A 27,862-nucleotide genomic window follows, 5' to 3' on the forward strand; every position below is an offset into this window, starting at 1 on the left:
GAACAGAACTGCTTTCTTTGAAACTCTGTTTTCAGTCAAAGCATAGTGATGAAACAGAGAAATGCAGGGTGAGATGTGCCAGTTGGCAAGCCATGCAATTTTTACTATAGACACATACCCATCATACAGTACATACAGTATAAAGGTAAACTTGAACCACATGAATCGCTGTATGGTGTAGGGTGATGCATAATATATATAGCATGGTCTATTTTACTGAGTAATTAGTAGTGTTTGCTAGCTTTGACCACCCAAGATAAATATTGTGTATGATTTTATACTGTATCTTTAGCTCACTGTAGCCTCTGTGTGACTGCTGTGACTCCTAAAGACCAAGAAATGTCCAGCTGCCCTCTTAGACAATTGCTACATTTTCAGAAATAGTAACAAAGGGATTGTAGCAGAATGAGAAGATGCTGTTTGTAATGTTTTTCAATATGTTTTAAAGTCCTAATCAATCAAGCTTACTACTGTAAACTGAAAACAACTATGTCTGCAAAGTTGTTACAAACAATTTATATGGGTTGAATTTAAACACATTAAATGTAATAACACTCAACTCAATTTGTTTGTTTAAATTCAGTTAAATGTGGATATAAGAATACATATATATTACTATCTATAATACACATCATAGATTGTTAGTAATAAAAATGTTTTCAGACATTGTTTGCAATATTTTTTCTCTATTCTTTGATATATTTCTTTATATCTTGTCAAATTATTTCTTTATTTTGCTGATCAAGCACTTTTTCTGTGACAAAACATAAACAAAAGTGTTTATGCGTAAAATTGTGAAATGTGTTCTAATTAATTTAAAAAGTATGTATTTTTCTTTGTGCATTAATTTTGTAATTGTTGTTTAATAGGAAAGATAATCATACTGGAACTATCAAGAAATCACTTTACAAACCATTACAGCAAGAATAAAAAAACAGGGCGTGCCTACATAACAGCCAAGAATATGCTATGCAACTCTCATGAGTTCAGAATGTGCCCATTAAATATTCTATGGAATACCTCATCCTAAAAAAGATTAATGGCTTAAGTGCACGTCAAATGGCAAATATATTAATAGAGTAAAATAAATATTTGTAAATTAACAAGTTAATTAGCTGCAGTGATGCTCAATTATAAATAACATGCGAGATAGAAGCTGTGAACTTCAAAATTGGAGATATTTTAACAAGTACAGGTTTGACTTATGACAGATACCACCAGTTATAGGCTATCTGTGAGTCTGTCCTCAACTTGCTCATAAAATGGGTCAAGAATGCTGATCATAAATCAGAAGGTTTGGGGTTGCCCATGTATAGATTTTGCTTACTGTGCATGGTCAACTTCAATAAAAGCCCAGAGGAGAGAGCAGAAGAGCTGCAGAGGAGACCTCAGACGTTCCTGCCAGTGGTAAGAGCTCATGCTGGCTGTGACTGTACTGGAAGTAATTGAGTTTTTATTTATTTGATTAAGTATTAATACATTGTATGTTGCTTTTTATTGAAGGGTAGTGAATTATTCATCTGGTCTCAAGGAACGCAAGGTAAGATTTTTGGTAGAGTTTTTTTATTTGTGAGTAGAAAAATCTGAAGCATGCTGCGTTTAAATAATTTAAACAAAGACGTTTTAATGAAGAAAATTCAATTTGAATTAAATTAGATTCTTAAAGCTCTTTTTACAGGACTTATCAGCTTTAGAAAAGGTACATGTTATTACATTACAATCAAAATCCGAACGAGTTAAGGTGTTGTGTAACTAACCAACAGTTATAAAGTAAATTTTTCAAAAAGGTTATGTTTGAGGTATATGTTAACAGTTTATGAATACATTGTTAATAAGGTGATCTAATCATTACAATAATTATGAACAATTTACAAAAATCTATTCCCTTATGGGATCTATATCTGTATCTATTTACAGATATATGCAACTAAATATATTGTAGTAGTACGATAATTCTAGGGATTAGGAGCATTGTATTTTTAGGGCCAAAGCACTGAAGGTGCACTTAACTTAATTGCTTTTTAATGTTTCATAATGTAGTCATGTTTTGTTCCACGTTTGAGGTGATGACACCCCATAGAACTAATTATGAAAATTGGCACAAACAGGGGAAAAGACTTTTGCTTAAACCATTTTGTGTTGCTAACAGTCCAAAAAACTGAACTCCACAAATGTAATTTCTATCATTACATTTTTTTCTATTTTCATTTAAAATTTTCAGCAAAAACTTATTTATTAAACTCCCCATAGGCAGTTTTACTAGAAATCTAAATAAATCATCTTCAGACTATGCTAACAAAAAAGTTGTATAATTCCATTGAAAATGAATAGACCCTTTTCAAATAATACACATGAGCACTCCAAAAGAGACAGACGGTTGTATCTTTACAGGACTTTTGCATATTTAGATCACACTTTGTGACATATGCACAGTTTCAACAAGATATGTCAAAAATATATTTTGCTCATATTTTCTAAAAAAAAAAAAAAGATGAACTAACTAACTAATTAACTAACATTCAGTGCAGAATTCTTAATTTTTGGAACACAAAGTAAGATTTCAAAATTAAAACATTGCTTAAAATAAACTCTACTAATGACAGTGAATAGAGATGAGCATCAAATAAAGTTGTGAGAAAGCAAGATTAATAAATGTTACTTGGCTGCTTAAATGCTCCTCACTTATATTTTTTCTATGTTTCTATATATTTTTTTAATGTAAAATTGCTTTGCATTATAATTGAAAATAATTTTCATTTTTAAAATAACTATTCATATTCATACTACTTTCTTTAGTAAGCCGCCACCATGAGTACTGACGCGGAGATGGCCGTTTATGGCAAAGCTGCCATTTTCCTCCGTAAGCCTGAAAAGGAGAGAATTGAAGCTCAAAGCAAACCATTTGATGCCAAAACCGCTTGTTATGTGGTTGATGACAAAGAGCTGTACGTCAAGGGAACAATCAAGAGCAAAGACGGTGGCAAAGTCACTGTTGTTACGCTTGACACTCAGACGGTAATTTTAATCTTCCATTTCAAGTAGTTGTTATTAGCACACTGGAATGTTTATTTATTTTTTTTTTTGTTTTAGTTATTCATTTTGTATTAATGTATTTTAAATTAAATTTATAGGAGAAAGTTGTTAAGGAGGATGACGTCCACCCAATGAATCCTCCCAAGTTTGACAAGATTGAGGACATGGCCATGATGACCCATCTCAATGAACCCTCTGTGCTGTATAACCTCAAAGAGCGTTATGCAGCATGGATGATCTACGTAAGTTCTGAAATGACCTACAACAGCACTTAAAGACATTTGGTCTGTGTGCTTGCCATCTGACCACTTCTCTCCTCATTTCAGACCTACTCTGGGCTGTTCTGCGCCACTGTGAACCCCTACAAGTGGCTCCCCGTGTATGACGCAGAAGTGGTTGCTGCCTACAGAGGGAAGAAGCGTATGGAGGCTCCACCCCACATCTTCTCTGTCTCTGACAATGCCTATCAGTTCATGCTCACTGGTGAGATCTCATTTACAAGATCTGAATTCCACACAAGTTCACATTCATCATTGTAACAAAATGATTGCTAAAACATTATTACCTTTGCATTTACAGACAGAGAGAACCAGTCTGTCCTGATTACGTATGTATCTAATCTTATAGAGATGCTGAGAACAGGTTTATTTTCCTCTTGTGCAACTTCTACATGTCTTATCATCTTCTGTCTTCTTGTCTCTCATAAACCAGTGGAGAATCTGGTGCTGGAAAGACTGTGAACACCAAACGTGTCATCCAGTACTTTGCCACAGTTGCAGTTCAGGGCGGTGACAAGAAGAAAGAGAGCAAAATGCAGGTATGAGATAAAAACTATAGAAAATATTCCTAAAGCAATGTTTAGAAATTAAATGGAAAATTAATGAAACTTCAAACAACACAGGGCTCTCTTGAGGATCAGATCATTGCTGCCAACCCTCTGCTTGAGGCTTATGGTAATGCAAAGACTGTGAGAAATGACAACTCCTCTCGTTTTGTAAGTCACATCTCAGTCAGTTGGTTTTTCTATGAATTTATTCTGTTTTGATTGTTGTTGTTATTATTAATTTGTTATTATGTTTAAAACAGGGTAAATTCATCAGAATTCATTTCGGCACATCTGGAAAACTGGCCAGTGCTGACATTGAGACATGTAGGTGGACATGATTTAATTTGTCTTTGTCAGTTACTCTTCAGATGATTGTGACACAAGTTGATTTTCTCAACAGATCTGCTGGAGAAATCTAGAGTGACATTCCAGCTTCCAGATGAGAGAGGCTACCACATCTTCTACCAGATGATGACCAACCACAAGCCTGAGCTGATTGGTAGGTGCACATATTTCATTCAGTGCTTGTTATCGTATATGTAATATTGTAAACCTGTGCATAATAAATGTTCTGCTCTTATTTTACAGAAATGACGCTCATCACCACCAACCCCTATGACTTCCCCATGTGCAGTCAGGGTCAGATCACAGTGGCAAGCATTGATGATAAAGAGGAGCTGGTTGCAACTGATGTGAGTCGATGTTTGATTATTGATATATTCTATATAGATATGACAGATCGTAGGTCTCATTCTTCTCTGTAATCTTCAGACTGCAATTGACATTCTGGGCTTCACTGGTGAAGAGAAAATGGGCATCTACAAGTTCACTGGAGCTGTGCTCCATCATGGTAACATGAAGTTCAAGCAGAAGCAGCGTGAGGAGCAGGCAGAGCCTGATGGCACAGAGGGTGAGACTTAATTTCTCTAATGTGTGTCATCACATATAGTGCTTTTGACTGATAATTGTTTCTGTTTACAATAAGCAATGGTTGAATTTAAGAGTCAAGAAAATAAATGACTGTGTGTCAATTTTAAAATCACAGAAGCTGACAAAATCGCTTACCTTCTGGGTTTGAACTCTGCTGATATGCTGAAGGCTTTGTGCTACCCCAGAGTCAAGGTCGGAAATGAGTTTGTGACCAAAGGCCAGACTGTGCCACAGGTATGTAGTAACATTTTAGCTGGTCCGTGAGTATAATTAGAAACTCATGAGTAAATCAGAATAGTTATTGCTAGTTGTTTTATTTTATTAAAAAGCAAATATATAAAAAAAATTAACTCTGTTCTTCTTACAGGTGTACAACTCTGTTAGCGCCTTGTCCAAATCCATCTATGAGAGGATGTTCTTGTGGATGGTCATTCGTATCAACCAGATGTTGGACACAAAACAACAAAGAAATTTCTTCATTGGTGTGCTGGATATTGCTGGCTTTGAAATCTTTGATGTAAGAAGGATTCTTTCATTTCTTTGTACTTCAAACTGAGTCATATTCAGTAGTCAGTAAATAATCATGTTTCCTTCTCTAGTTCAACAGCATGGAGCAGCTGTGCATCAACTTCACTAATGAGAAACTGCAACAGTTTTTCAACCACCACATGTTTGTGCTGGAACAAGAGGAGTACAAGAAGGAGGGCATTGTTTGGGAGTTCATTGACTTCGGCATGGACTTGGCCGCTTGCATTGAGCTCATTGAGAAGGTTTTTACTGTTTTATGTATTTATTAATTTCCATTGTCTATTCTCAGAATCATACAATATTTACTAACAACCTTCTTTCATAAACAGCCCTTGGGTATCTTCTCCATCCTTGAAGAGGAGTGCATGTTCCCCAAGGCTACAGACACTTCCTTCAAGAACAAGCTGTATGATCAGCATCTTGGCAAGTGCAATGCTTTCCAGAAACCAAAGCCTGCCAAAGGCAAGGCTGAGGCCCACTTCTCCCTGGTCCACTATGCTGGAACTGTGGACTACAACATTGGTGGCTGGCTGGACAAGAACAAGGATCCACTGAATGAGTCTGTTGTGCAGCTTTACCAGAAGTCTTCTGTCAAACTGCTGGCTACTCTCTACCCACCCGTTGTTGAGGGTAAAGACAGAAGTGTTAATATGTTCATTTGCATGATTTTTTTCTTCATAGTTATTACATAATGTGCACCATTGTATTGTTATATTAATAGAGACTGGCGGAAAGAAAGGAGGCAAGAAGAAGGGTGGTTCCATGCAGACTGTGTCTTCTCAGTTCAGAGTATGTTTTTGTTTGAGTCCATATGTAAATTTTAATCCAACTGAAAATAGCTGCATGTGATTACCTAGTTGTCTCTAGGTCAGAGAAACAATAAATCAAAAATGGAAAGAATATGAATAAAATACTTTTTTATGATTAAACAGGAGAACTTGGGCAAGCTCATGACCAACTTGAGGAGCACTCACCCTCACTTTGTGCGTTGTCTGATTCCCAATGAGTCCAAGACTCCAGGTAAAGAAATAAATGGCTAACAAATGTACTGACATAAACACAATGTTTATTGTTTCTTTCCACAATAATATTAATATTTACTAAGCTCATCATGTATGCTGTTCTATATAGGTCTTATGGAGAACTTCCTGGTTATCCACCAGCTGAGGTGTAACGGTGTACTGGAGGGTATCAGAATCTGCAGAAAGGGCTTCCCCAGCAGAATCCTCTATGGTGACTTCAAGCAGAGGTAAATGTGACTTCATGAAAACATTATTTATTTACTGTAAGAGTAACTTAATTAAAATGTATAAACCATTTTAATAAATTTTCTACAGATACAAAGTGCTGAATGCCAGTGTTATCCCTGAGGGACAGTTCATTGACAACAAGAAGGCCAGTGAGAAACTCCTGGGATCCATCGACGTTAATCATGATGAGTACAGATTTGGACACACAAAGGTTCATATTTCATTAAAGTGCTAGGAGATTCAGTGAACAGTTTAATTTAGCCTAGAAATCATTTTCTGTTCTTTTTCTCTAATAACATAAATTCAGGTGTTCTTCAAAGCTGGTCTTCTGGGTACTCTTGAAGAGATGCGTGATGAGAAACTGGCTACTCTGGTCACAATGACTCAGGCTCTCTGCCGTGCTTACCTGATGAGAAGAGAGTTTGTGAAGATGATGGAGAGAAGGTGAGGGATAGCATGAATTATGAAGCATGATATAGCATGATTATGATAGCATGAAGTGTGAATGGTAAAAAGAAATTATGATTATGCCATTTAATGATGAATTATTCACAGGGAGTCCATTTACACCATCCAGTACAACATCCGCTCATTCATGAATGTCAAACACTGGCCATGGATGAAGGTTTACTACAAGATTAAGCCTCTGCTGAAGAGTGCTGAGACTGAGAAAGAGCTGGCAACCATGAAAGAGGACTTTGTTAAATGCAAAGAGGCTTTGGCCAAGGCTGAAGCCAAAAAGAAGGAGCTGGAAGAGAAGATGGTGGCACTGCTGCAAGAGAAAAATGATCTGCAGCTGGCAGTGGCTTCTGTGAGTAATTTTTAATTTAATAAACTCAATTCCCTCTCCATTAACATTAGTTGTAATGATAGAATGATGTGTTTTCCTAACAGGAATCTGAGAATCTCTCAGATGCTGAGGAGAGGTGTGAGGGTCTGATCAAGAGCAAAATCCAGCTTGAGGCTAAACTCAAAGAGACAACTGAGAGACTGGAGGATGAGGAAGAAATCAATGCTGAACTGACAGCCAAGAAGAGGAAACTGGAGGACGAGTGCTCTGAGCTGAAGAAAGACATTGATGACCTGGAGCTCACCTTGGCTAAAGTGGAAAAGGAGAAACATGCCACTGAGAATAAGGTTTTCTTTTTAGACATAATGTCATCTTTTACTTATGCAAATTATAAATAAAAATCTTACTAAACTTATTTGATACAAATATTCACACAGGTCAAGAACTTGACAGAGGAAATGGCATCTCAGGATGAGAGCATTGCCAAGCTTACAAAGGAGAAGAAAGCCCTCCAAGAGGCACATCAGCAGACTCTGGATGATCTGCAGGCTGAGGAGGACAAAGTCAACACCCTGACCAAATCCAAGACAAAGCTTGAGCAGCAAGTTGATGATGTGAGCTCTTTATTAAACATGTAAATAATTTATTTACTGTTTTTGCTTCGAAGATATTTTAAATATCATTGTCCTATAGCTTGAGGGTTCCCTTGAACAAGAGAAGAAACTCCGCATGGACCTGGAGAGAGCCAAGCGAAAGCTTGAAGGAGACCTGAAATTGGCTCAAGAGTCTATCATGGACCTGGAAAATGACAAGCAGCAGTCTGAGGAGAAAATTAAAAAGTAATTTAAAACATTACATTTATTATCAAAACATTTTATGGATTTGCTGTGTACAAACCATTGATACTTGATCACCCACAGGAAAGACTTTGAAACAAGTCAGCTGCTCAGCAAGATTGAAGATGAACAATCTTTGGGTGCTCAGCTCCAGAAGAAGATTAAGGAGCTTCAGGTATTTTTTATTGAAATTTATTAGGTGTAACATTAGGTATAGGTGTAACAAAGACTAACATGGCTTCATTAATTGCCTGAATGCATAGGCTCGCATTGAGGAACTGGAGGAAGAGATTGAGGCTGAGCGTGCTGCCCGTGCCAAGGTTGAGAAGCAGAGAGCCGATCTCTCCAGGGAACTTGAGGAGATCAGTGAGAGGCTTGAGGAGGCTGGAGGAGCCACTGCTGCTCAGATCGAGATGAATAAGAAGCGTGAAGCTGAATTCCAGAAGCTGCGTCGTGATCTTGAAGAGTCCACCCTTCAGCATGAAGCTACTGCTGCTGCCCTGCGCAAGAAGCAGGCAGACAGTGTGGCTGAACTGGGAGAGCAAATCGACAACCTCCAACGTGTCAAGCAGAAGCTTGAGAAAGAGAAGAGTGAATACAAAATGGAGATTGATGATCTCTCCAGCAACATGGAGTCTGTTGCCAAAGCAAAGGTTTAAGAACAGTTTTAAAAGAAAATTCAAGAAAATTTATCTAATTTGGTTAAGATTCCTAACAATCAAGTGACTTTGATTTTTTGCAGGCTAATCTTGAGAAGATGTGCCGCACAGTTGAGGACCAACTTAGTGAAATTAAGTCCAAGAATGATGAGAACCTTCGCCAGATAAATGATCTCAGTGCTCAAAGAGCAAGACTTCAAACTGAGAATGGTAACTTATTCAAAGTCGAATTATAAAATATCTATTTCAAAGAATGTGTTTGATATTAGCTAATAGAGTTACTGTACTAATCTGACACAATAATATGAATCCTAAAAGGTGAGTTTGGCCGTCAGCTGGAGGAGAAGGAGGCTCTGGTTTCTCAGCTCACAAGAGGAAAACAGGCTTTCACTCAACAAATTGAGGAGCTTAAGAGGCAGATTGAGGAGGAGGTCAAGGTAATACAAAATAAATGATTATATATGTATGTCCCACATTTACTGATGAAGATTAACAGCCAAGTTAATAGTATGTGACTTTGTCTTCTAGGCTAAGAATGCACTGGCCCACGCTGTACAATCAGCCCGTCATGACTGCGACCTGCTCCGTGAGCAGTTTGAGGAAGAGCAGGAGGCAAAGGCTGAGCTGCAGCGGGGAATGTCAAAGGCCAACAGTGAGGTTGCTCAGTGGAGAACCAAATATGAAACTGATGCCATCCAGCGCACAGAAGAACTTGAAGAGTCCAAGTATGAACTTCAACAAGACTGATGTTATTAATTTCTACAACTTCATACACTTTTTGATTGATGATTACAAAACACTTTACAGGAAGAAGCTGGCTCAGCGTCTGCAAGAGGCGGAGGAGCAAATTGAGGCAGTGAACTCCAAATGTGCATCTCTGGAGAAGACCAAACAGAGACTCCAGGGTGAAGTGGAGGACCTCATGATTGATGTGGAGAGAGCCAATGCTTTGGCTGCCAACCTTGACAAAAAACAGAGGAACTTTGACAAGGTAAAATATGGAGTCATACTGTGATGTGATTTTTTTCTTTCAGAAAGTAGTATGAGCTTTAATCTAGAGACTACAAGTTGATGAAACCTGATCATAATATATTCCCCACTAAAGGTTCTGGCAGAATGGAAGCAGAAATATGAGGAAGGCCAGGCAGAGCTGGAAGGTGCCCAGAAAGAAGCTCGTTCACTCAGCACTGAGCTGTTCAAGATGAAGAACTCCTATGAGGAGACTCTGGATCAGCTGGAGACCCTCAAGAGAGAGAACAAGAATCTGCAGCGTAAGAATCAAACATTGAAAATAACAAAATCTGATGAATCAACGTTCTTTATGATACAGATTATAATTTTTCTTTTTACAGAGGAGATTTCAGATCTGACAGAGCAAATAGGTGAAACTGGTAAGAGCATCCATGAGCTGGAAAAGGCCAAGAAGACAGTGGAGACTGAGAAGGCTGAGATTCAGACTGCCCTGGAAGAGGCTGAAGTGAGTATATGTAGATTTACGTGGGGTTATTTCTAGGACTTATACTACTTTGTTATTCGATAATTTCATTCTGAAAATGAAATTTTTATCATAGGGCACCCTGGAGCATGAAGAGTCCAAGATTCTTCGTGTCCAGCTTGAGCTAAACCAGGTCAAGGGTGAGATTGACAGGAAGCTTGCAGAGAAGGATGAGGAGATGGAGCAGATTAAGAGAAACAGTCAGAGAGTCACTGAAGCCATGCAGAGCACTCTTGACTCTGAAGTCAGGAGCAGGAATGATGCTCTGAGAATCAAGAAGAAGATGGAGGGAGACCTTAACGAGATGGAGATTCAGCTGAGTCATGCCAATCGCCAGGCTGCTGAGGCCCAGAAACAGCTCAGGAATGTTCAGGCACAACTCAAGGTATGACTTCTCTTCAGCTTTAGATGCAATTCATACGTTTGTCAAATTTAACCTATGTGCTAACACAAAGCACACAGAAATCCTACTGTAAAGCTGTTGTTATGTTCAGGATGCCCAGTTGCACCTTGATGATGCTGTGAGAGGACAGGAAGACATGAAGGAGCAGGTGGCCATGGTGGAGCGCAGAAACACTCTGATGCAGTCTGAGATTGAGGAGCTGAGAGCTGCTCTGGAGCAGACAGAGAGAGGACGCAAAGTGGCTGAACAAGAGCTGGTCGATGCCAGTGAGCGTGTTGGACTGCTGCACTCTCAGGTAAAAGCATATTATTTTTACATTGAAAGTACAGAAATTAAGAGCATCTTAGTAAACATTCATATTGTTGCTTCCATGCTGTAGAACACAAGTCTTTTGAACACCAAGAAGAAGCTTGAGGGTGACCTTGTTCAGATCCAGAGTGAAGTTGAAGACACTGTACAGGAAGCCAGAAATGCAGAGGAGAAGGCCAAGAAGGCCATCACTGATGTGAGCAACATAAGATGTCAAATATATCACCAAGGACTGGTACACTTATAAAATGTGGCTCTAATAAGTTTCTGTATGCTTTCAAAAGGCTGCAATGATGGCTGAGGAGCTGAAGAAAGAGCAAGACACCAGTGCTCACCTTGAGAGGATGAAGAAGAATCTGGAGGTCACAGTCAAGGACCTGCAGCACCGTCTGGATGAGGCTGAGAATCTGGCCATGAAAGGAGGAAAGAAACAACTCCAGAAACTGGAGTCCAGAGTAAGCATATATTTTTTTTCATGTTAATACATATATTACATATATTTTCATGTTAATCATTATTACGTAAATAGTGTGTGTCGTGTTAAAATTTCGAAAAATCAAAACATATTTTGAGTAAAGTAAGTTTAATAATGTGTCTTATTTAGGTTCGTGAGCTTGAGACTGAAGTTGAGGCAGAGCAGAGACGTGGAGCTGATGCTGTTAAAGGCGTCCGCAAATATGAGAGGAGAGTCAAGGAGCTCACCTACCAGGTAAAGAAATCAGAGTAAAAGTTTTAATCAAATATAAAATGTAAGTTGGTAAAATAGATCATATTAATCTTTGTTCACTGTATGCAGACTGAGGAGGACAAGAAGAATGTCAGCAGACTGCAAGATTTAGTTGATAAGCTTCAGCTGAAGGTCAAGGCTTACAAGAGGCAGTCTGAAGAAGCTGTGAGTTCTTCATTGGAGAACTTTACATAAACATCTGTGAACTTTCAAGATGTGCTTGAACTGATACAGTTGTATGTGACTTTGCAGGAGGAACAAGCCAACTCTCACTTGTCCAAGTTGAGGAAGGTGCAGCATGAGCTGGAGGAGGCAGAGGAGCGTGCTGATATTGCTGAGTCCCAGGTCAACAAGCTCAGGGCCAAGAGTCGTGACGCTGGAAAGGTCAGTTGCATATATAAGACTCTGTACTTAAAAATTAGTATTCAGCTTATATTTGAATATATGGGGATTATTTACATGTCATATTAATGTGCTTCATTTTTGTTCTAGGCCAAAGAAGAGTGAAGCCCTTAAACGTGAAGGGAGGCTCTACTGAAGTCGTATAATATGACTGTTCTGTAGATATATTTTTAAATAAATATGTGCTTACTGGAAAATACATTTGTCTTGGGGTGATCTTTAGAATAACTTTATGTTCAAATGTATATGACAACAACAGCTCCAGAAAAAGTAGAGTGATTGAATGAAACCATATGCCAGTTGACCAAAACTCATTTCTAGATTTTTGGTGTTTAAGGATTAACATTGAATATATGCAGAATAACTGAAGTAAGATAACAGTGCAACAGAAGCTATAAGTAAGGTGGGAAAGAGCTGATTCACTAACTGAAGTTTATTAATAGGGAACGCTGGGCAACCAGCGAACAGAGCATTACCGTAATCCAGCCTAGAAGTCATAAAAGCATGAATTAGCTTTTTTGGATCTGAGATAGATAGCATGCTTTTTACCTTCCATATTTCTTAGATGAAAGAAGGTGATTTATTGTGACATGGGAGATATGGTTTTTAAAAGTTAAGCTGCTGTCAAATATAACACCCAGTTCTTTTACAGTAGAGCTAGTGCTAACTTTGTATACCTCTAAGTGCAGGTTGAGTTATGAGATCTGCTATGTACAGGATTTTGGACATATAAATAATACTTCTGTTTTGTCTGAATTTAAAAGAAGGAAATTGTTGGTCATCCAGTCTTTTACATCTTTTATACACTCTGTTAGCTTAGACAGTTCAGACGTCTCATTGGGGTTTGATGAAAAACATAATTGCGTATCATCTGCATAGCAGTTAAAACTAATCCAGTGTCTTCTAATAATACCTCCCAGGGGTAGCATGTACATTGTAAACAGCAAGGGCCTAAAACTGATCCTTGAGGCACCCCATACTTAACTGGCCTGACATGTGAAAGCTGTTCATTTATATTTACAAACTGGTAATGGTCAGTTAAGTGTGACTTAAACCATCAAAAAGCCTTTACCTGGACACCTGTAAAATTTAAGCCATCTATGAGGATATCATGATCAATAGTGTCAAATGCAGCACTGAGGTCAAATAAAACTAGTAACGTGATACAGTCTCTGTCAGCAGCTAAAAGTAAATTGTTGATTATTTTCACTAAAGCGGTTTCCGTACTGTAATGAGGCCTGGAACCTGACTAAAATGCTTCAAAAACATTGTTTATCTGTAGAAAGTAGCATAATTGGGCGAAAACAACTTTTTCTAGTATTTTAGACTTAAATGGAAGAGTTGAAATAGGCCTATACTTAGCTAGGTTGCTGGAATCAAGTTGTGGTTTCTTATTAAGAGGCTTAATAACATCAAGAAGGGGTTTGAAACATGGCCTAAAGATAAAGAAGACTTGATAATGTTAAGAAGAGGTTCTCCTACTACAAGTAACAACTCTTTCAGTGATTTTATTGCAATTGGCTCTAGCATACATGTAGCTGGTTTAGACATATTTATGTTTATCTAGCTCTTTCTGTCCTATGATTTTTATGCACTGTAGATTATTTTGATTTAGTAGAATGTTTAATGAATCTGAACTTTAAGACAGTGCAGAAAGTTTAACAACTTCTATTTTCTGTCTGAAGTTTTCTATTTTATCACTGAAAAAAAAAATTAAGTCATCACTACTAATGGGCTTCACGGTGGTGCAGTGAGTAGCACGATCACTTCACAGCAAGAATGTCGCTGGTTGCTCTAGTTTTCCCCACAGTCCAAAGACATGCGCTATAGTTAAATTGAATAAGTTAAATTGGCCATAGTCTATGTGTGTGAAAAAGTGTTTCCCAGTGTTGGGTTAAATCCAAGGAATCATCATTGAATTCTTTTTTTCAGTGTATACACAGCTTACATAATAAGATAGTGATGTTACATCTTCACTTGTGCTATGTCTATATCAATTACCTCAATTCTATGAGATAAAATTAGATCTAATGTATGCTTTAAGTGATTGGGTTGGACAATGGTGCATTGTAATATGGTGCAATGTGGGGATTGTAATAAATCAGTAAACGCAAGTCCTAATGTATTATTAGTGTCATCTATGTGGATGTGGTAATCTACTACAATTAGTATTTTATCAGTTTTAACTAGTAAGTCTAATAAAATCAGAAAACTCTTTTAGAAAATTGACATAGGGTCCTGGGGGTCTATACACAGTGATTAAAGAGAGAGATAACATTAGCCTCCAATTCAAATCCTCTTCCATGGCCTCACAAGATAGTAAAGTTTCTGTTAAGAATTTCCAGAAAGCTTAAGACACCTGCATGCTTTTACTGCAAAAAAAAAAAAAACGCTTTATGTCTTGTTTCTAGTGCAAATATGTAAAAATCCCTAAATCAAGAGGCATTTTAATGACAAGTAAAAATGTGTGTCTTATTTATAGAAATAATATGTCATAATTAAGTGAGTTTGTCACTTAAAACAAGCTGCCAATTGATAGTGAAATTTAGCAATTTTTTCTAAATGTTTCTTTGAAGATCATGACTGTAACACTAACATTGCTATGAATGCAATAGGGCGACACAGTAGTGCAGTAGTACCTCACAGCAAGAAGGTCGCTGATTCGAGCCTCGGCTGGGTCAGTTTCTGTGTGTAGTAGCATGTTCTTCCTGCGTTCGCGTGGGTTTTCTCCGGGTGCTCCGGTTTCCCCCACAAGTCCAAAGACAGACATGTGGTACAGGTGAATTGGGTAAGCTAAAATTGTCTGTGGTGTATGTGTGTGAATGAGATGGGTGTTTCCCTGTGATGGGTTGCAACTGGAAGGGAATCTGCTGCGTGAAACACATGCTGGATAAGTTGGCGGTCCATTCCGCTGTGGCAACCCCAGAATAATAAAGTTACTAAACTGAAAAGAAAATGAATGAATGAATGAATGCAATAAATCAGATTGTTTGTAGTAAAAACTTATTTTTTCTTTTTAAGTCAGGGAAAATTCTCATACCTTTTTTGTAGATTGGTCCTAAAAATCTCTATTTAAAGAGCTACAGTATATGGTCCTTCCCTTTACCTTTTAAGCCTCCAAGCAAAAGAGAATTGGGACACTACCCTACCCCTTTACATGAATGCACAAATAGAGGGGTAGGCATATAAGGGCAAAGGCTAAGGGGTAAAATTGTGAATTGGCCTTCACTGAGTATGTTTTAAGTTGTTCCAATTTAGCACATACAACTACACCTAATACACTAAAAGTTATGAATTACCATTATTTGTTTACAATTATTCATTTTCTTTTCTTTTTTTTTTTTTAAAGAAGTGTACTAATAGTACACTTAAACTTATTTTTGTAAGGGAAGTACATTTTAGAGAAGTACATAAAAAGCTGACTAAAAGTATACTTTCTAATTTCAAGTTTAAAACAAGTATACCAAATAGTATACTTGAATAAACTTCTTTTAGTAAGAGCACTACAGTCCAAGCATTATGATTACAGCCAGTTCTTTTTAATCTGGCAATCATATCATATAAATCATCTGCTTGCATGTTACATAAATAGAAATGCTACAAAGTTAATATACAATATATGGTGTTGAGCTTGTCACAAATGTAACCCAAGACATATATGGTACATTTAGATCACATGTAAATAAATAAAGGAATTATGAATGTTTATATTTTGCATTTCTTTGTGTAGCAGTTCAACTTAATGTGATGAATGATAACCATTTTAAAACTTTATATATATCTATTTATATTTGTCTATATAAACTGCATGGACAAATGCCAATTTTTTATTAATAACAGAAAAACTTCTACTAATAATATAAAAATGTATAGTAATATTTTATTCATGTTTTTGTAATTAAGAATTCATTTAATGGCAGCTTCTTTTTTTGTTTTTATTTATTTATTAAGTATTTCTAATAGACTGTTGAATGCTTTCCTCACTGTGGATGGACAGCTTTTTTTTATAGTGTAATAAAACTATGATGTCAGTCCATATTTAGTGTCTGCTTGCAGTGCAAGTTCATCTTAATATAAACGTAGGGGAGAGCATGATCAACCCTATCAGACACTAGAGGAGATCCAGCTGGTGGTAAGTTCCTTTGCAGTTATGGTAGCATAACATTTATTTCAAACCTGAAGTAAAGCAGAACACGTTTCCATTTTCTTGTGGTATAAAAAGCATCCGTTATCAGACAACTTATGTGATTGTTTTGCAGGGTGGAATAAATTTCATCTGATCTCAAGACAAGAGAAGGTAGGTGAATTTCTCTTACAATGATCAAATTGTCTTGTTTTGTATTTGTATGACCGGTACATTATTGTTAAAACTCCATAACTCAATTTAGCATGATTTATAAAAGTAGTTGTGTATGTTAACAGATTTATAATCTAATGTTTTAAAAAAGTACCCGATACTTTTAAGAATCATATCAATATTGTTGTTGTCAATGGTATATTGTGAAAAAGCAGTTTTGCTTGATATTTGCCAACTATAGGCAGGAACACTGCAGAGTTCTGTCTTGTGTTTTGTGGCAAAATAATTTTGTTAGTTAAAGTCACTGCAATTTCTCTATCTGATTTCCACCAAGCCGCCACCATGAGTACGGACGCGGAGATGGCCGTTTACGGCAAGGCTGCCATTTTCCTCCGCAAGCCTGAGAAGGAGAGAATTGAGGCTCAGAACAAACCCTTTGATGCCAAAACTGCTTGTTATGTGGTTGATGATAAAGAGCTGTACGTCAAGGGAACAATCAAGAGCAAAGATGGTGGCAAAGTCACTGTTATTACGCTTGACACCAAGGAGGTAAGTTTTACATTCTGCATAAATGAAATACAATTACAAGCCTTTATAAATCTATTACTGACTGGATGACTTTTATAGGAGAGAGTTGCTAAGGAGGATGACGTCCACCCAATGAATCCTCCCAAGTTTGACAAGATTGAGGACATGGCCATGATGACCCATCTCAATGAACCCTCTGTGCTGTATAACCTCAAAGAGCGTTATGCAGCATGGATGATCTACGTAAGTTTTGAAACAACCTACAACAGCACTTAAAGACATTTAATCTGTGTGCTTGTGTTACAACCATTCATTAAATAGGTATTAGAGAGATTATATAACATAAAAGAATGAGCAAGTATAGACGTTCCAAATAGATTTATTCACACACTCAACACATACAGTAAGGAGACTTGATCAACAAAAATAACAAATTAACAAATATAAGACAACTAAAATAAAACTAAAGAGACAAAAATACAAGCAAAACAAAAAAAATATATATATAGATTCTTGGCTGGCTGGTCAATAAAAGCTGTTTCTCCTTCTTTACCTTGTTGGCATCTTTTAGTTTCTACCAATCAGCCACTCAACAGCAAGCAGGTGCATTCACCTAGGAAAAGGCGAGCGCACACACTCACAAGAGCTGTTTACACCCGGTCAATTCACATGTTTTTTCTGCTCGAATAGCTATCAAATTATGATATGGGCAGGTGTAAATGCATCCGAAATGCATTTGAGATGGATATAAGTCTGATGTTGTGAGGTGACAGTGCTAACCACTGAGCCACCATGCCGTACAGTCTATAAAATAATTTGAACTCCAAATAAGATATGCAGCTTACGCTTCTGTAAAATGTATTAAATAGAATGCTGTGTATCTGATGATTTAGTTAAAGTAACTTAGATAAATCTGCATTTAGTGGTAAATTACAAGATTGAACTCATATTCGTTGAATGGAGACAAATTTATGTGGTCAAATGTAAATGGATCCATTTTCAGAAATCAGATAGCTATCCGACCAGAGAAAATGCATGAAGTGACCAGGTGTAAACAGGCCCATAGAGATAGCACAATAACAAGGACCAAGAAAGGAAGAAAAAAACAGAAAGTGGCCATCAAAAACAAACAACCACTTATTTACATCGCTGACCATAACAGCTTGCAACTGACCACTTCTCTCCTCGTTTCAGACCTACTCTGGGCTGTTCTGCGCTACTGTGAACCCCTACAAGTGGCTCCCAGTGTATGACGCAGAAGTGGTTGCTGCATACAGAGGCAAGAAGCGTATGGAGGCTCCACCCCACATCTTCTCTGTCTCTGACAATGCCTATCAGTTCATGCTCACTGGTGAGATCTCATTTACAAGATCTGAATTACACACAAGTTCACATTCATCATTGTAACAAAATGATTGCTAAAACATTATTACCTTTGCATTTACAGACAGAGAGAACCAGTCTGTCCTGATTACGTATGTATCTAATCTTATAAAGATGCTGAGAACAGGTTTATTTTCCTCTTGTGCAACTTCTACATGTCTTATCATCTTCTGTCTTCTTGTCTCTCATAAACCAGTGGAGAATCTGGTGCTGGAAAGACTGTGAACACCAAACGTGTCATCCAGTACTTTGCCACAGTTGCAGTTCAGGGCGGTGACAAGAAGAAAGAGAGTAGCAAAATGCAGGTATGAGAAAAAACTATAGAAAATATTCCTAAAGCAATGTTTAGAAATTAAATGGAAAATTAATGAAACTTCAAACAACACAGGGCTCTCTTGAGGATCAGATCATTGCTGCCAACCCTCTGCTTGAGGCTTATGGTAATGCCAAGACTGTGAGAAATGACAACTCCTCTCGTTTTGTAAGTCACATCTTAGTCAGTTGGTTTTTCTATAAATTTATTCTGTTTTGATTGTTGTTGTTATTATTAATTTGTTATTATGTTTAAAACAGGGTAAATTCATCAGAATTCATTTCGGCACAACTGGAAAACTGGCCAGTGCTGACATTGAGACATGTAGGTGGACATGACTTAATTTGTCTTTGTCAGTCACTCTTCAGATGATTGTGACTCAAGTTAATTCTCTCAACAGATCTGCTGGAGAAATCTAGAGTGACATTCCAGCTTCCAGATGAGAGAGGCTACCACATCTTCTACCAGATGATGACCAACCACAAGCCTGAGCTGATTGGTAGGTGCACATACTTCATTCAGTGCTTGTTATCGTATATGTAATATTGTAAAACTGTGCATAATAAATGTTCTGCTCTTATTTTACAGAAATGACGCTCATCACCACCAACCCCTATGACTTCCCCATGTGCAGTCAGGGTCAGATCACAGTGGCAAGCATTGATGATAAAGAGGAGCTGGTTGCTACTGATGTAAGTCGATGTTTGATTACTGATATATTCTATATAGAAATGACAGATCGTAGGTCTCATTCTTCTCTGTAATCTCCAGACTGCAATTGACATTCTGGGCTTCACTGGTGAAGAGAAAATGGGCATCTACAAGTTCACTGGAGCTGTGCTCCATCATGGTAACATGAAATTCAAGCAGAAGCAGCGTGAGGAGCAGGCAGAGCCTGATGGCACAGAGGGTGAGACTCTTTTTTTCTTATGTGTGCCATCACATGCAGATCATTGTTTCTGTTTAAAAGCAAAAATAGTTGAATTTTCAAGGCAAGAAAAATATTTATATTTTTGTAATGTTTGAATTGCAGAGGCTGACAAAATCTCTTACCTTCTGGGTTTGAACTCTGCTGATATGCTGAAGGCTTTGTGCTACCCCAGAGTCAAGGTCGGAAATGAGTTTGTGACCAAAGGACAGACTGTGCCACAGGTATGTAGTAACATTTTCAGCTGGTCCATGAGCTTGATTAGAATATCACTGGTGAATTTGACTAGTATTTGTAAAAAGCAAAAATGTTTAATAAAATTTCAATTCTTCCACTTACAGGTGTACAACTCTGTTAGCGCCTTGTCCAAATCCATCTATGAGAAGATGTTCTTGTGGATGGTCATTCGTATCAACCAGATGTTGGACACAAAACAACAAAGAAATTTCTTTATTGGTGTGCTGGATATTGCTGGTTTTGAGATCTTTGATGTAAGAAGGATTCTTTCATTTCTTTGTACTTCATACTGAGTCATATTCAGTAGTCAGTAAATAATCATGTTTCCTTCTCTAGTTCAACAGCATGGAGCAGCTGTGCATCAACTTCACTAATGAGAAACTGCAACAGTTTTTCAACCACCACATGTTTGTGCTGGAACAAGAGGAGTACAAGAAGGAGGGCATTGTTTGGGAGTTCATTGACTTCGGCATGGACTTGGCCGCTTGCATTGAGCTCATTGAGAAGGTTTTTACTGGTTTATGGATTTATTCATTTCCATTGTCTATTCTCAGAATCATACAATTACTAACTTACTAACGAACAACCTTCTTTCATAAACAGCCCATGGGTATCTTCTCCATCCTTGAAGAGGAGTGCATGTTCCCCAAGGCTACAGATGTTTCCTTCAAGAACAAGCTGTATGACCAGCATCTTGGCAAGTGCAATGCTTTCCAGAAACCAAGGCCTACCAAAGGCAAGGCTGAGGCTCATTTCTCCCTGGTCCACTATGCTGGAACTGTGGACTACAACGTTTCTGGCTGGCTGGACAAGAACAAGGATCCACTGAATGAGTCTGTTGTGCAGCTTTACCAGAAGTCATCTGTCAAACTGCTGGCTACTCTCTACCCACCCGTTGTTGAGGGTAAAAAAAGTGTTAATATATTAATATGTTAATATATGTTAATATGATCATTTGCATCAATTTAACCAAACTTAGATCTCCCCTTCTTGTTACTATTTTTATATGAATAGAGACTGGAGGCGGAAAGAAGGGAGGCAAGAAGAAGGGTGGTTCCATGCAGACTGTGTCTTCTCAGTTCAGGGTATAATAATTTTGTATCAATAATGAAACAACTTAAAGTAATCACTGCCTATGACCTTGGTTTATTTTAGGTAATGGAATGATAATTAAAAAATGTAAAATGTGCATACAAATCAGAAACTTTTCATGACTAAACAGGAGAATTTGGGCAAGCTTATGACCAACTTGAGGAGCACTCACCCTCACTTTGTGCGTTGTCTGATTCCCAACGAGTCCAAGACTCCAGGTAAATAAATAAATGGCCCACAGATATACTGACATAAGCACAATGTTTAAATATTTTTTTCCACAACAATGTTAATATTTACCAAGCTCATGCTGTATACTTTTCCATATAGGTCTTATGGAGAACTTCCTGGTTATCCACCAGCTGAGGTGTAACGGTGTACTGGAGGGTATCAGAATCTGCAGAAAGGGCTTCCCCAGCAGAATCCTCTATGGTGACTTCAAGCAGAGGTAAATGGGAACTCCTGAAAGCAAGATTAACTTTACGAATTACTTAATTACAAGATCTTAACAATTTTGATAAATTTCCAACAGATACAAAGTGCTGAATGCCAGTGTTATCCCAGAGGGACAGTTCATTGACAACAAAAAGGCCAGTGAGAAACTCCTGGGATCCATTGACGTTAATCATGATGAGTACAGATTTGGACACACAAAGGTTCATATTTTAATTTACAGTTTAAAGAGATTTAGCGATAAGTGTAATTTAGATTCGACATAAATTTCTTTTCCTTTTCTCTAATTACATGAATTCAGGTGTTCTTCAAAGCTGGTCTTCTGGGTACTCTTGAGGAGATGCGGGATGAGAAACTGGCTAGTCTGGTCACAATGACTCAGGCTCTCTGCCGTGCTTACCTGATGAGAAGAGAGTTTGTGAAGATGATGGAGAGAAGGTGAGGGATCGCATGAATTATAATTGTGTGAATGGTAAAAAATAATGAACATGGCATTTAATGATAAATTATTCACAGGGAGTCCATTTACACCATCCAGTACAATGTCCGCTCATTTATGAATGTCAAACACTGGCCATGGATGAAGGTTTACTACAAGATTAAGCCTCTGCTGAAGAGTGCTGAGACTGAGAAAGAGCTGGCAACCATGAAAGAGGACTTTGTCAAATGCAAAGAAGATCTTGTCAAGGCTGAAGCCAAAAAGAAGGAGCTGGAAGAGAAGATGGTGGCACTGCTGCAAGAGAAAAATGATCTGCAGCTGGCAGTGGCTTCTGTGAGTATTCTTAACTTAATAAACTCAACTTCATCTCCATTAACATTAGTTGTAATGATAGAATGATGTGTTTTCCTAACAGGAATCTGAGAATCTCTCAGATGCTGAGGAGAGGTGTGAGGGTCTGATCAAGAGCAAAATCCAGCTTGAGGCTAAACTCAAAGAGACAACTGAGAGACTGGAGGATGAAGAAGAAATCAATGCTGAACTGACAGCCAAGAAGAGGAAACTGGAGGATGAGTGCTCCGAGCTGAAGAAGGACATTGATGACCTGGAGCTCACCTTGGCTAAAGTGGAAAAGGAGAAACATGCCACAGAGAATAAGGTTGGAGGCTAGTTTTTTTTTTATTTCTTTTTTAGAATAATTCGTAAAGTTTTGATATATGTAATAAATAGAATGAGTGTATATATATATATATATAGTAAAAAAAACTAAGCGTATTTAAAATCAAATTACACAGGTCAAGAACTTGACAGAGGAAATGGCATCTCAGGATGAGAGCATTGCCAAGCTTACAAAGGAGAAGAAAGCCCTCCAAGAGGCACATCAGCAGACTCTGGATGATCTCCAGGCTGAGGAGGACAAAGTCAACACCCTGACCAAATCCAAGACAAAGCTTGAGCAGCAAGTTGATGATGTGAGCTCTTTATTAAACATGTAAATAATTTATTTACTGTTTTTGCTTCGAAGATATTTTAAATTTCATTGTCCTATAGCTTGAGGGTTCCCTTGAACAAGAAAAGAAGCTTCGCATGGACCTGGAGAGAGCCAAGAGAAAGCTTGAAGGAGACCTGAAATTGGCTCAAGAGTCCATCATGGACCTGGAAAATGACAAGCAGCAGTCTGAGGAGAAAATTAAAAAGTAAATAAAGCAATAAATATATTAACAAAACATTTCATGGATTTGCTGTGTACAAACTAATGATACTTGATCACCCACAGGAAAGACTTTGAAACAAGTCAGCTGCTCAGCAAGATTGAAGATGAACAATCTTTGGGTGCTCAGCTCCAAAAGAAGATTAAGGAGCTTCAGGTATTTTTTATTGAAATTTATTAAACATTATTAAAGGCAAAGATGTAACGAAGACTAACATGGCTTCATTAATTGTCTGAATGCATAGGCTCGCATTGAGGAATTGGAGGAAGAGATTGAGGCTGAGCGTGCTGCTCGTGCCAAGGTTGAGAAGCAGAGAGCCGATCTCTCCAGGGAACTTGAGGAGATCAGTGAGAGGCTTGAGGAGGCTGGAGGAGCCACTGCTGCTCAGATCGAGATGAATAAGAAGCGTGAAGCTGAATTCCAGAAGCTGCGTCGTGATCTTGAAGAGTCCACCCTTCAGCATGAAGCTACTGCTGCTGCCCTGCGCAAGAAGCAGGCAGACAGTGTGGCCGAGCTGGGAGAGCAAATCGACAACCTCCAGCGTGTCAAGCAGAAGCTTGAGAAAGAGAAGAGTGAATACAAAATGGAGATTGATGATCTCTCCAGCAACATGGAGGCTGTTGCCAAAGCAAAGGTTTAAGAATTGTTCAAGAATTGTAAAATAAGTAATTTTTTTTTATTTGGTTAAGATTCATAACAATCAAATGACTTGTTTTTTTTGTAGGCCAATCTTGAGAAGATGTGCCGCACAGTTGAGGACCAACTTAGTGAAATTAAGTCTAAGAATGATGAGAACCTTCGCCAGTTAAATGATCTCAGTGCTCAAAGAGCAAGACTTCAAACTGAAAATGGTAACTATTGAAAATATTTATGAACATTTTCTTTGCATCCCAATCCCATCTTCACATATTGGCCTTGACTGAGACATGAATTCACTCTGGCTGCTCTGTCTAAGAACTTAGCATTTACCAACACTCCCGGCATGATTGGGAGGGGAGAAGGGACTTGCGTTCTCATTTCTAACAATTAGAAATACTCCAATTATGCTGACTTTACTGATGGAAACAAAAATCTGACACAAAAAATTACCTCAAAAGGTGAGTTTGGTCGTCAGCTGGAGGAAAAGGAGGCTCTGGTTTCTCAGCTCACAAGAGGAAAACAGGCTTTCACTCAACAAATTGAGGAGCTTAAAAGGCAGGTTGAAGAGGAGGTTAAGGTAATACAACATAAAAAAGTATATATATATATATATATATATATATATATATATATATATATATATATATATATATATATATATATTTGTATGTATGTATGTATGCATACATCCCACATAAATTCCATTTACTATGGAGCCAAGCTAATAGTATATGACTTTGTCTTCTAGGCTAAGAATGCACTGGCCCATGCTGTACAATCAGCCCGTCATGACTGCGACCTGCTCCGTGAGCAGTTTGAGGAAGAGCAGGAGGCAAAGGCTGAGCTGCAGCGGGGAATGTCAAAGGCCAACAGTGAGGTTGCTCAGTGGAGAACCAAATATGAAACTGATGCCATCCAGCGCACAGAAGAACTTGAAGAGTCCAAGTATGAACTTCAAAAGAACTTTGTGTTTGGGTTTTTTATATTTGGGCGACTGCATGCATTTTTATTGATTACTGTGAAATATTTAACAGGAAGAAGCTGGCTCAGCGTCTGCAAGAGGCAGAGGAGCAAATTGAGGCAGTGAACTCCAAATGTGCATCTCTGGAGAAGACCAAACAGAGACTCCAGGGTGAAGTGGAGGACCTCATGATTGATGTGGAGAGAGCCAATGCTTTGGCTGCTAACCTTGACAAAAAACAGAGGAACTTTGACAAGGTAAAATATGGAGTCATACTGTGATGTGATATTCTATTTCAGAAAATGGTCTTTCTTCTGGAGACTACAAGTTGAACAAACCTGATTGTGATATATTCCCCCCTAAAGGTCCTGGCAGAATGGAAGCAGAAATATGAGGAGGGTCAGGCAGAGCTGGAAGGTGCCCAGAAAGAAGCTCGTTCACTCAGCACTGAGCTGTTCAAGATGAAGAACTCCTATGAGGAGACTCTGGATCAACTGGAGACCCTCAAGAGAGAGAACAAGAATCTGCAGCGTAAGAATCAAACATTGAAAATAACTAAATCTGATGAATCAATGTTCTTAATGATACAGATAATATTTTTCCTTTCTACAGAGGAGATTTCAGATCTGACAGAGCAGATAGGTGAGACTGGTAAGAGCATCCATGAGCTGGAAAAGGCCAAGAAGACAGTGGAGACTGAGAAGGCAGAGATTCAGACCGCCCTGGAAGAGGCTGAAGTGCGTATATACAGATTTAGATATAATTGTTTCTAGGACTTTTTATGTTTGTTTTAATATGTCTTAATGCAAATTGTTTTATTCTAAAAATGCAAATGTTGTTTTTATTTGACATAGGGCACCCTGGAGCATGAAGAGTCCAAGATTCTTCGTGTCCAGCTTGAGCTAAACCAGGTCAAGGGTGAGATTGACAGGAAGCTTGCAGAGAAGGATGAGGAGATGGAGCAGATCAAGAGGAACAGTCAGAGAGTTACTGATGCCATGCAGAGCACTCTTGACTCTGAAGTCAGGAGCAGGAATGATGCTCTGAGAATCAAAAAGAAAATGGAGGGAGACCTTAACGAGATGGAGATTCAGCTGAGCCATGCCAATCGCCAGGCTGCTGAGGCCCAGAAACAGCTCAGGAATGTTCAGGCACAACTCAAGGTATGACTTCTCTTCAGCTTTAGGTGCAATTAATGTGTTTGTCAAGTCTAAACTATGTGCTAACACAAAGCACACAGAAAGCTTATTGTTAAGCTTTTGTTATGTTCAGGATGCCCAGCTGCACCTTGATGATGCCGTCAGAGGACAGGAAGACATGAAGGAGCAGGTGGCCATGGTGGAGCGCAGAAACACTCTGATGCAGTCTGAGATTGAGGAGCTGAGAGCTGCTCTGGAGCAGACAGAGAGAGGACGCAAAGTGGCTGAACAAGAGCTGGTCGATGCCAGTGAGCGTGTTGGATTGCTGCACTCTCAGGTAAAAGCATATTATTTTTACATTGAAAGTAAGGAAATTTTGAGCATTCTTATAAACATGCATATTGTTGCTTCCATGTTGTAGAACACAAGTCTTTTGAACACCAAGAAGAAGCTTGAGGCTGACCTTGTTCAGATCCAGGGTGAAGTTGAAGACACTGTACAGGAAGCCAGAAATGCAGAGGAGAAGGCCAAGAAGGCCATCACTGATGTGAGCAACAGGAAATGTCAAATATGCCACCAAGGACTGGTACACCTATAAAATATGAATCTAGTAAGTTTTTGTATGCTGTTTTCTGTATTTCAAAAGGCTGCAATGATGGCAGAGGAGCTGAAGAAAGAGCAAGACACCAGTGCTCACCTTGAGAGGATGAAGAAAAATCTGGAAATCACAGTGAAGGACCTGCAGCACCGTCTGGATGAGGCTGAGAATCTGGCCATGAAGGGAGGAAAGAAACAACTCCAGAAACTGGAGTCCAGAGTAAGCATGATTTTATTCTTGTGTTAATCATTATTATATAAATAGTGTGTCATTTTGGAACATTCTGGAATATTTTGGAAAGTCAACACATATGTTGAATAAAGTAACTTTAATAATGTGTTTTATTTAGGTTCGTGAGCTTGAGACTGAAGTTGAGGCAGAGCAGAGACGTGGAGCTGATGCTGTTAAAGGCGTCCGCAAATATGAGAGGAGAGTCAAGGAGCTCACTTACCAGGTAAAGACATCAGAGTAAAAGTTTCCATCAAATTAACATAAAATTAAAGATTGTTAAAAGTTGAGATTACATTAATCTTTGTTTGCTGTATGCAGACTGAGGAGGACAAGAAGAACGTCAACAGACTGCAGGATCTGGTTGATAAGCTTCAGCTGAAGGTCAAGGCTTACAAGAGGCAGTCTGAAGAAGCTGTGAGTTCCTCATTTGAGAACTTTACATAAACACCTGATATGTTTTGTTCAAGATGTTTATACAATTGTATGTGACTTTGCAGGAGGAACAAGCCAACTCTCACCTGTCCAAGTTGAGGAAGGTGCAGCATGAGCTGGAAGAGGCTGAGGAGCGCGCTGACATTTCTGAGTCCCAGGTCAACAAGCTCAGAGCCAAAAGCCGTGATGCTGGAAAGGTCAGTTGTCTTATTACAAGATTCTATACTTTTACTCAGAAGGACAATATAGCATTCAGCTTGTGACTGAGTATATGTGGAATATTTACAAGTCTTATTGTTGTGCTTCTTTTTTGTTCTAGGCCAAAGAAGAGTGAAACTCTTAAACCCGAATAGAAGCTCTACTGAAGTCATATAATATGACTGTTCTAGAGAGATATTTTTAAATAAATATGTTTTTAGAGGAAAATACATTTGTCTTGGAGTGATCTTTAAACAACTTTGTTTAAAATAAATGCATGACAGCAACATCAACAGCTCCAGTGAAAATCTTAGACCTGGAAAGCTGTATAACCGTATACCAGTTTATTAAAAATGTAATTTTGTAATTAGTTCCTCATTTCTACGATTTAGTCGGTTTAGTATATATATTGAATACAAGCAGAATAACTGAAGTAAGGTAGCGCTGCAACACAAACTGTAAGTGATGAGGGGATAGACTCAATTAGGGGATAGACACAATTAGTTTATTCAATATTATTTTAGCCAAGAAATGTCTTTTATTTACACTAAATACTAAATACAATAGCAACAATCACAAAGCAGTTAAATTACAT

The 27,862-nt window shown here is 38.2% G+C and overlaps 3 protein-coding genes across 3 annotated transcripts in view; all 3 read left to right on the forward strand.

The window, feature by feature from the left end:
- Nucleotides 1-1,335: 1,335 nt before the first annotated feature.
- myhz2 (myosin, heavy polypeptide 2, fast muscle specific) lies at nucleotides 1,336-12,387 on the forward strand. Its single transcript, XM_056457996.1, has 41 exons — nucleotides 1,336-1,407; nucleotides 1,504-1,540; nucleotides 2,797-3,015; nucleotides 3,132-3,275; nucleotides 3,360-3,516; nucleotides 3,613-3,640; nucleotides 3,745-3,850; nucleotides 3,935-4,027; nucleotides 4,120-4,183; nucleotides 4,260-4,358; nucleotides 4,448-4,551; nucleotides 4,631-4,769; nucleotides 4,905-5,023; nucleotides 5,157-5,306; nucleotides 5,389-5,559; nucleotides 5,647-5,947; nucleotides 6,039-6,106; nucleotides 6,250-6,337; nucleotides 6,449-6,566; nucleotides 6,655-6,778; nucleotides 6,875-7,011; nucleotides 7,123-7,378; nucleotides 7,462-7,704; nucleotides 7,795-7,971; nucleotides 8,051-8,196; nucleotides 8,278-8,368; nucleotides 8,457-8,846; nucleotides 8,936-9,062; nucleotides 9,171-9,289; nucleotides 9,381-9,577; nucleotides 9,660-9,843; nucleotides 9,958-10,123; nucleotides 10,205-10,329; nucleotides 10,424-10,732; nucleotides 10,842-11,045; nucleotides 11,130-11,255; nucleotides 11,344-11,514; nucleotides 11,664-11,768; nucleotides 11,856-11,951; nucleotides 12,039-12,170; nucleotides 12,279-12,387. Exons 3-41 carry the CDS (start codon nucleotides 2,809-2,811, stop codon nucleotides 12,291-12,293), a joined length of 5,796 nt encoding a protein of 1,931 aa, XP_056313971.1. The 5' UTR covers nucleotides 1,336-1,407; nucleotides 1,504-1,540; nucleotides 2,797-2,808; the 3' UTR covers nucleotides 12,294-12,387.
- A 3,866-nt stretch (nucleotides 12,388-16,253) lies between these two features.
- myhc4 (myosin heavy chain 4) lies at nucleotides 16,254-27,495 on the forward strand. Its single transcript, XM_056457995.1, has 41 exons — nucleotides 16,254-16,320; nucleotides 16,448-16,485; nucleotides 16,820-17,034; nucleotides 17,113-17,256; nucleotides 18,208-18,364; nucleotides 18,461-18,488; nucleotides 18,593-18,701; nucleotides 18,785-18,877; nucleotides 18,970-19,033; nucleotides 19,110-19,208; nucleotides 19,298-19,401; nucleotides 19,481-19,619; nucleotides 19,743-19,861; nucleotides 19,979-20,128; nucleotides 20,211-20,381; nucleotides 20,478-20,778; nucleotides 20,889-20,959; nucleotides 21,097-21,184; nucleotides 21,297-21,414; nucleotides 21,499-21,622; nucleotides 21,721-21,857; nucleotides 21,936-22,191; nucleotides 22,274-22,516; nucleotides 22,653-22,829; nucleotides 22,909-23,054; nucleotides 23,135-23,225; nucleotides 23,314-23,703; nucleotides 23,794-23,920; nucleotides 24,167-24,285; nucleotides 24,457-24,653; nucleotides 24,743-24,926; nucleotides 25,035-25,200; nucleotides 25,282-25,406; nucleotides 25,524-25,832; nucleotides 25,942-26,145; nucleotides 26,230-26,355; nucleotides 26,455-26,625; nucleotides 26,756-26,860; nucleotides 26,956-27,051; nucleotides 27,135-27,266; nucleotides 27,389-27,495. Exons 3-41 carry the CDS (start codon nucleotides 16,828-16,830, stop codon nucleotides 27,401-27,403), a joined length of 5,802 nt encoding a protein of 1,933 aa, XP_056313970.1. The 5' UTR covers nucleotides 16,254-16,320; nucleotides 16,448-16,485; nucleotides 16,820-16,827; the 3' UTR covers nucleotides 27,404-27,495.
- The window catches only part of LOC130229278 (myosin heavy chain, fast skeletal muscle-like), a 35,709-nt gene continuing 24,125 nt past the window's right edge, over nucleotides 16,279-27,862 (forward strand). The window contains exons 1-2 of the mRNA XM_056457993.1: nucleotides 16,279-16,320; nucleotides 16,448-16,485. The gene's annotated coding sequence lies outside the window, so the exon portion shown is untranslated. The remainder of the gene's footprint in view (nucleotides 16,321-16,447; nucleotides 16,486-27,862) is intronic.

The sequence above is a fragment of the Danio aesculapii genome, chromosome 5 (genome assembly GCF_903798145.1).
Source record: "Danio aesculapii chromosome 5, fDanAes4.1, whole genome shotgun sequence".
Lineage (NCBI taxonomy): Eukaryota > Metazoa > Chordata > Actinopteri > Cypriniformes > Danionidae > Danio > Danio aesculapii.

Coding starts and splice junctions, on each gene's coding strand:
- myhz2 (XM_056457996.1), top strand. CDS start 2,809: ATGAGTACTGACGCGGAGATGGCCGTTTATGGCAAAGCTGCCATTTTC. Junction 7,379..7,461: donor TGCAGCTGGCAGTGGCTTCT/GTGAGTAATTTT, acceptor TTTTCCTAACAG/GAATCTGAGAATCTCTCAGA. Junction 8,197..8,277: donor TCTGAGGAGAAAATTAAAAA/GTAATTTAAAAC, acceptor GATCACCCACAG/GAAAGACTTTGAAACAAGTC.
- myhc4 (XM_056457995.1), top strand. CDS start 16,828: ATGAGTACGGACGCGGAGATGGCCGTTTACGGCAAGGCTGCCATTTTC. Junction 23,226..23,313: donor AGAAGATTAAGGAGCTTCAG/GTATTTTTTATT, acceptor CTGAATGCATAG/GCTCGCATTGAGGAATTGGA. Junction 26,356..26,454: donor CCAAGAAGGCCATCACTGAT/GTGAGCAACAGG, acceptor GTATTTCAAAAG/GCTGCAATGATGGCAGAGGA.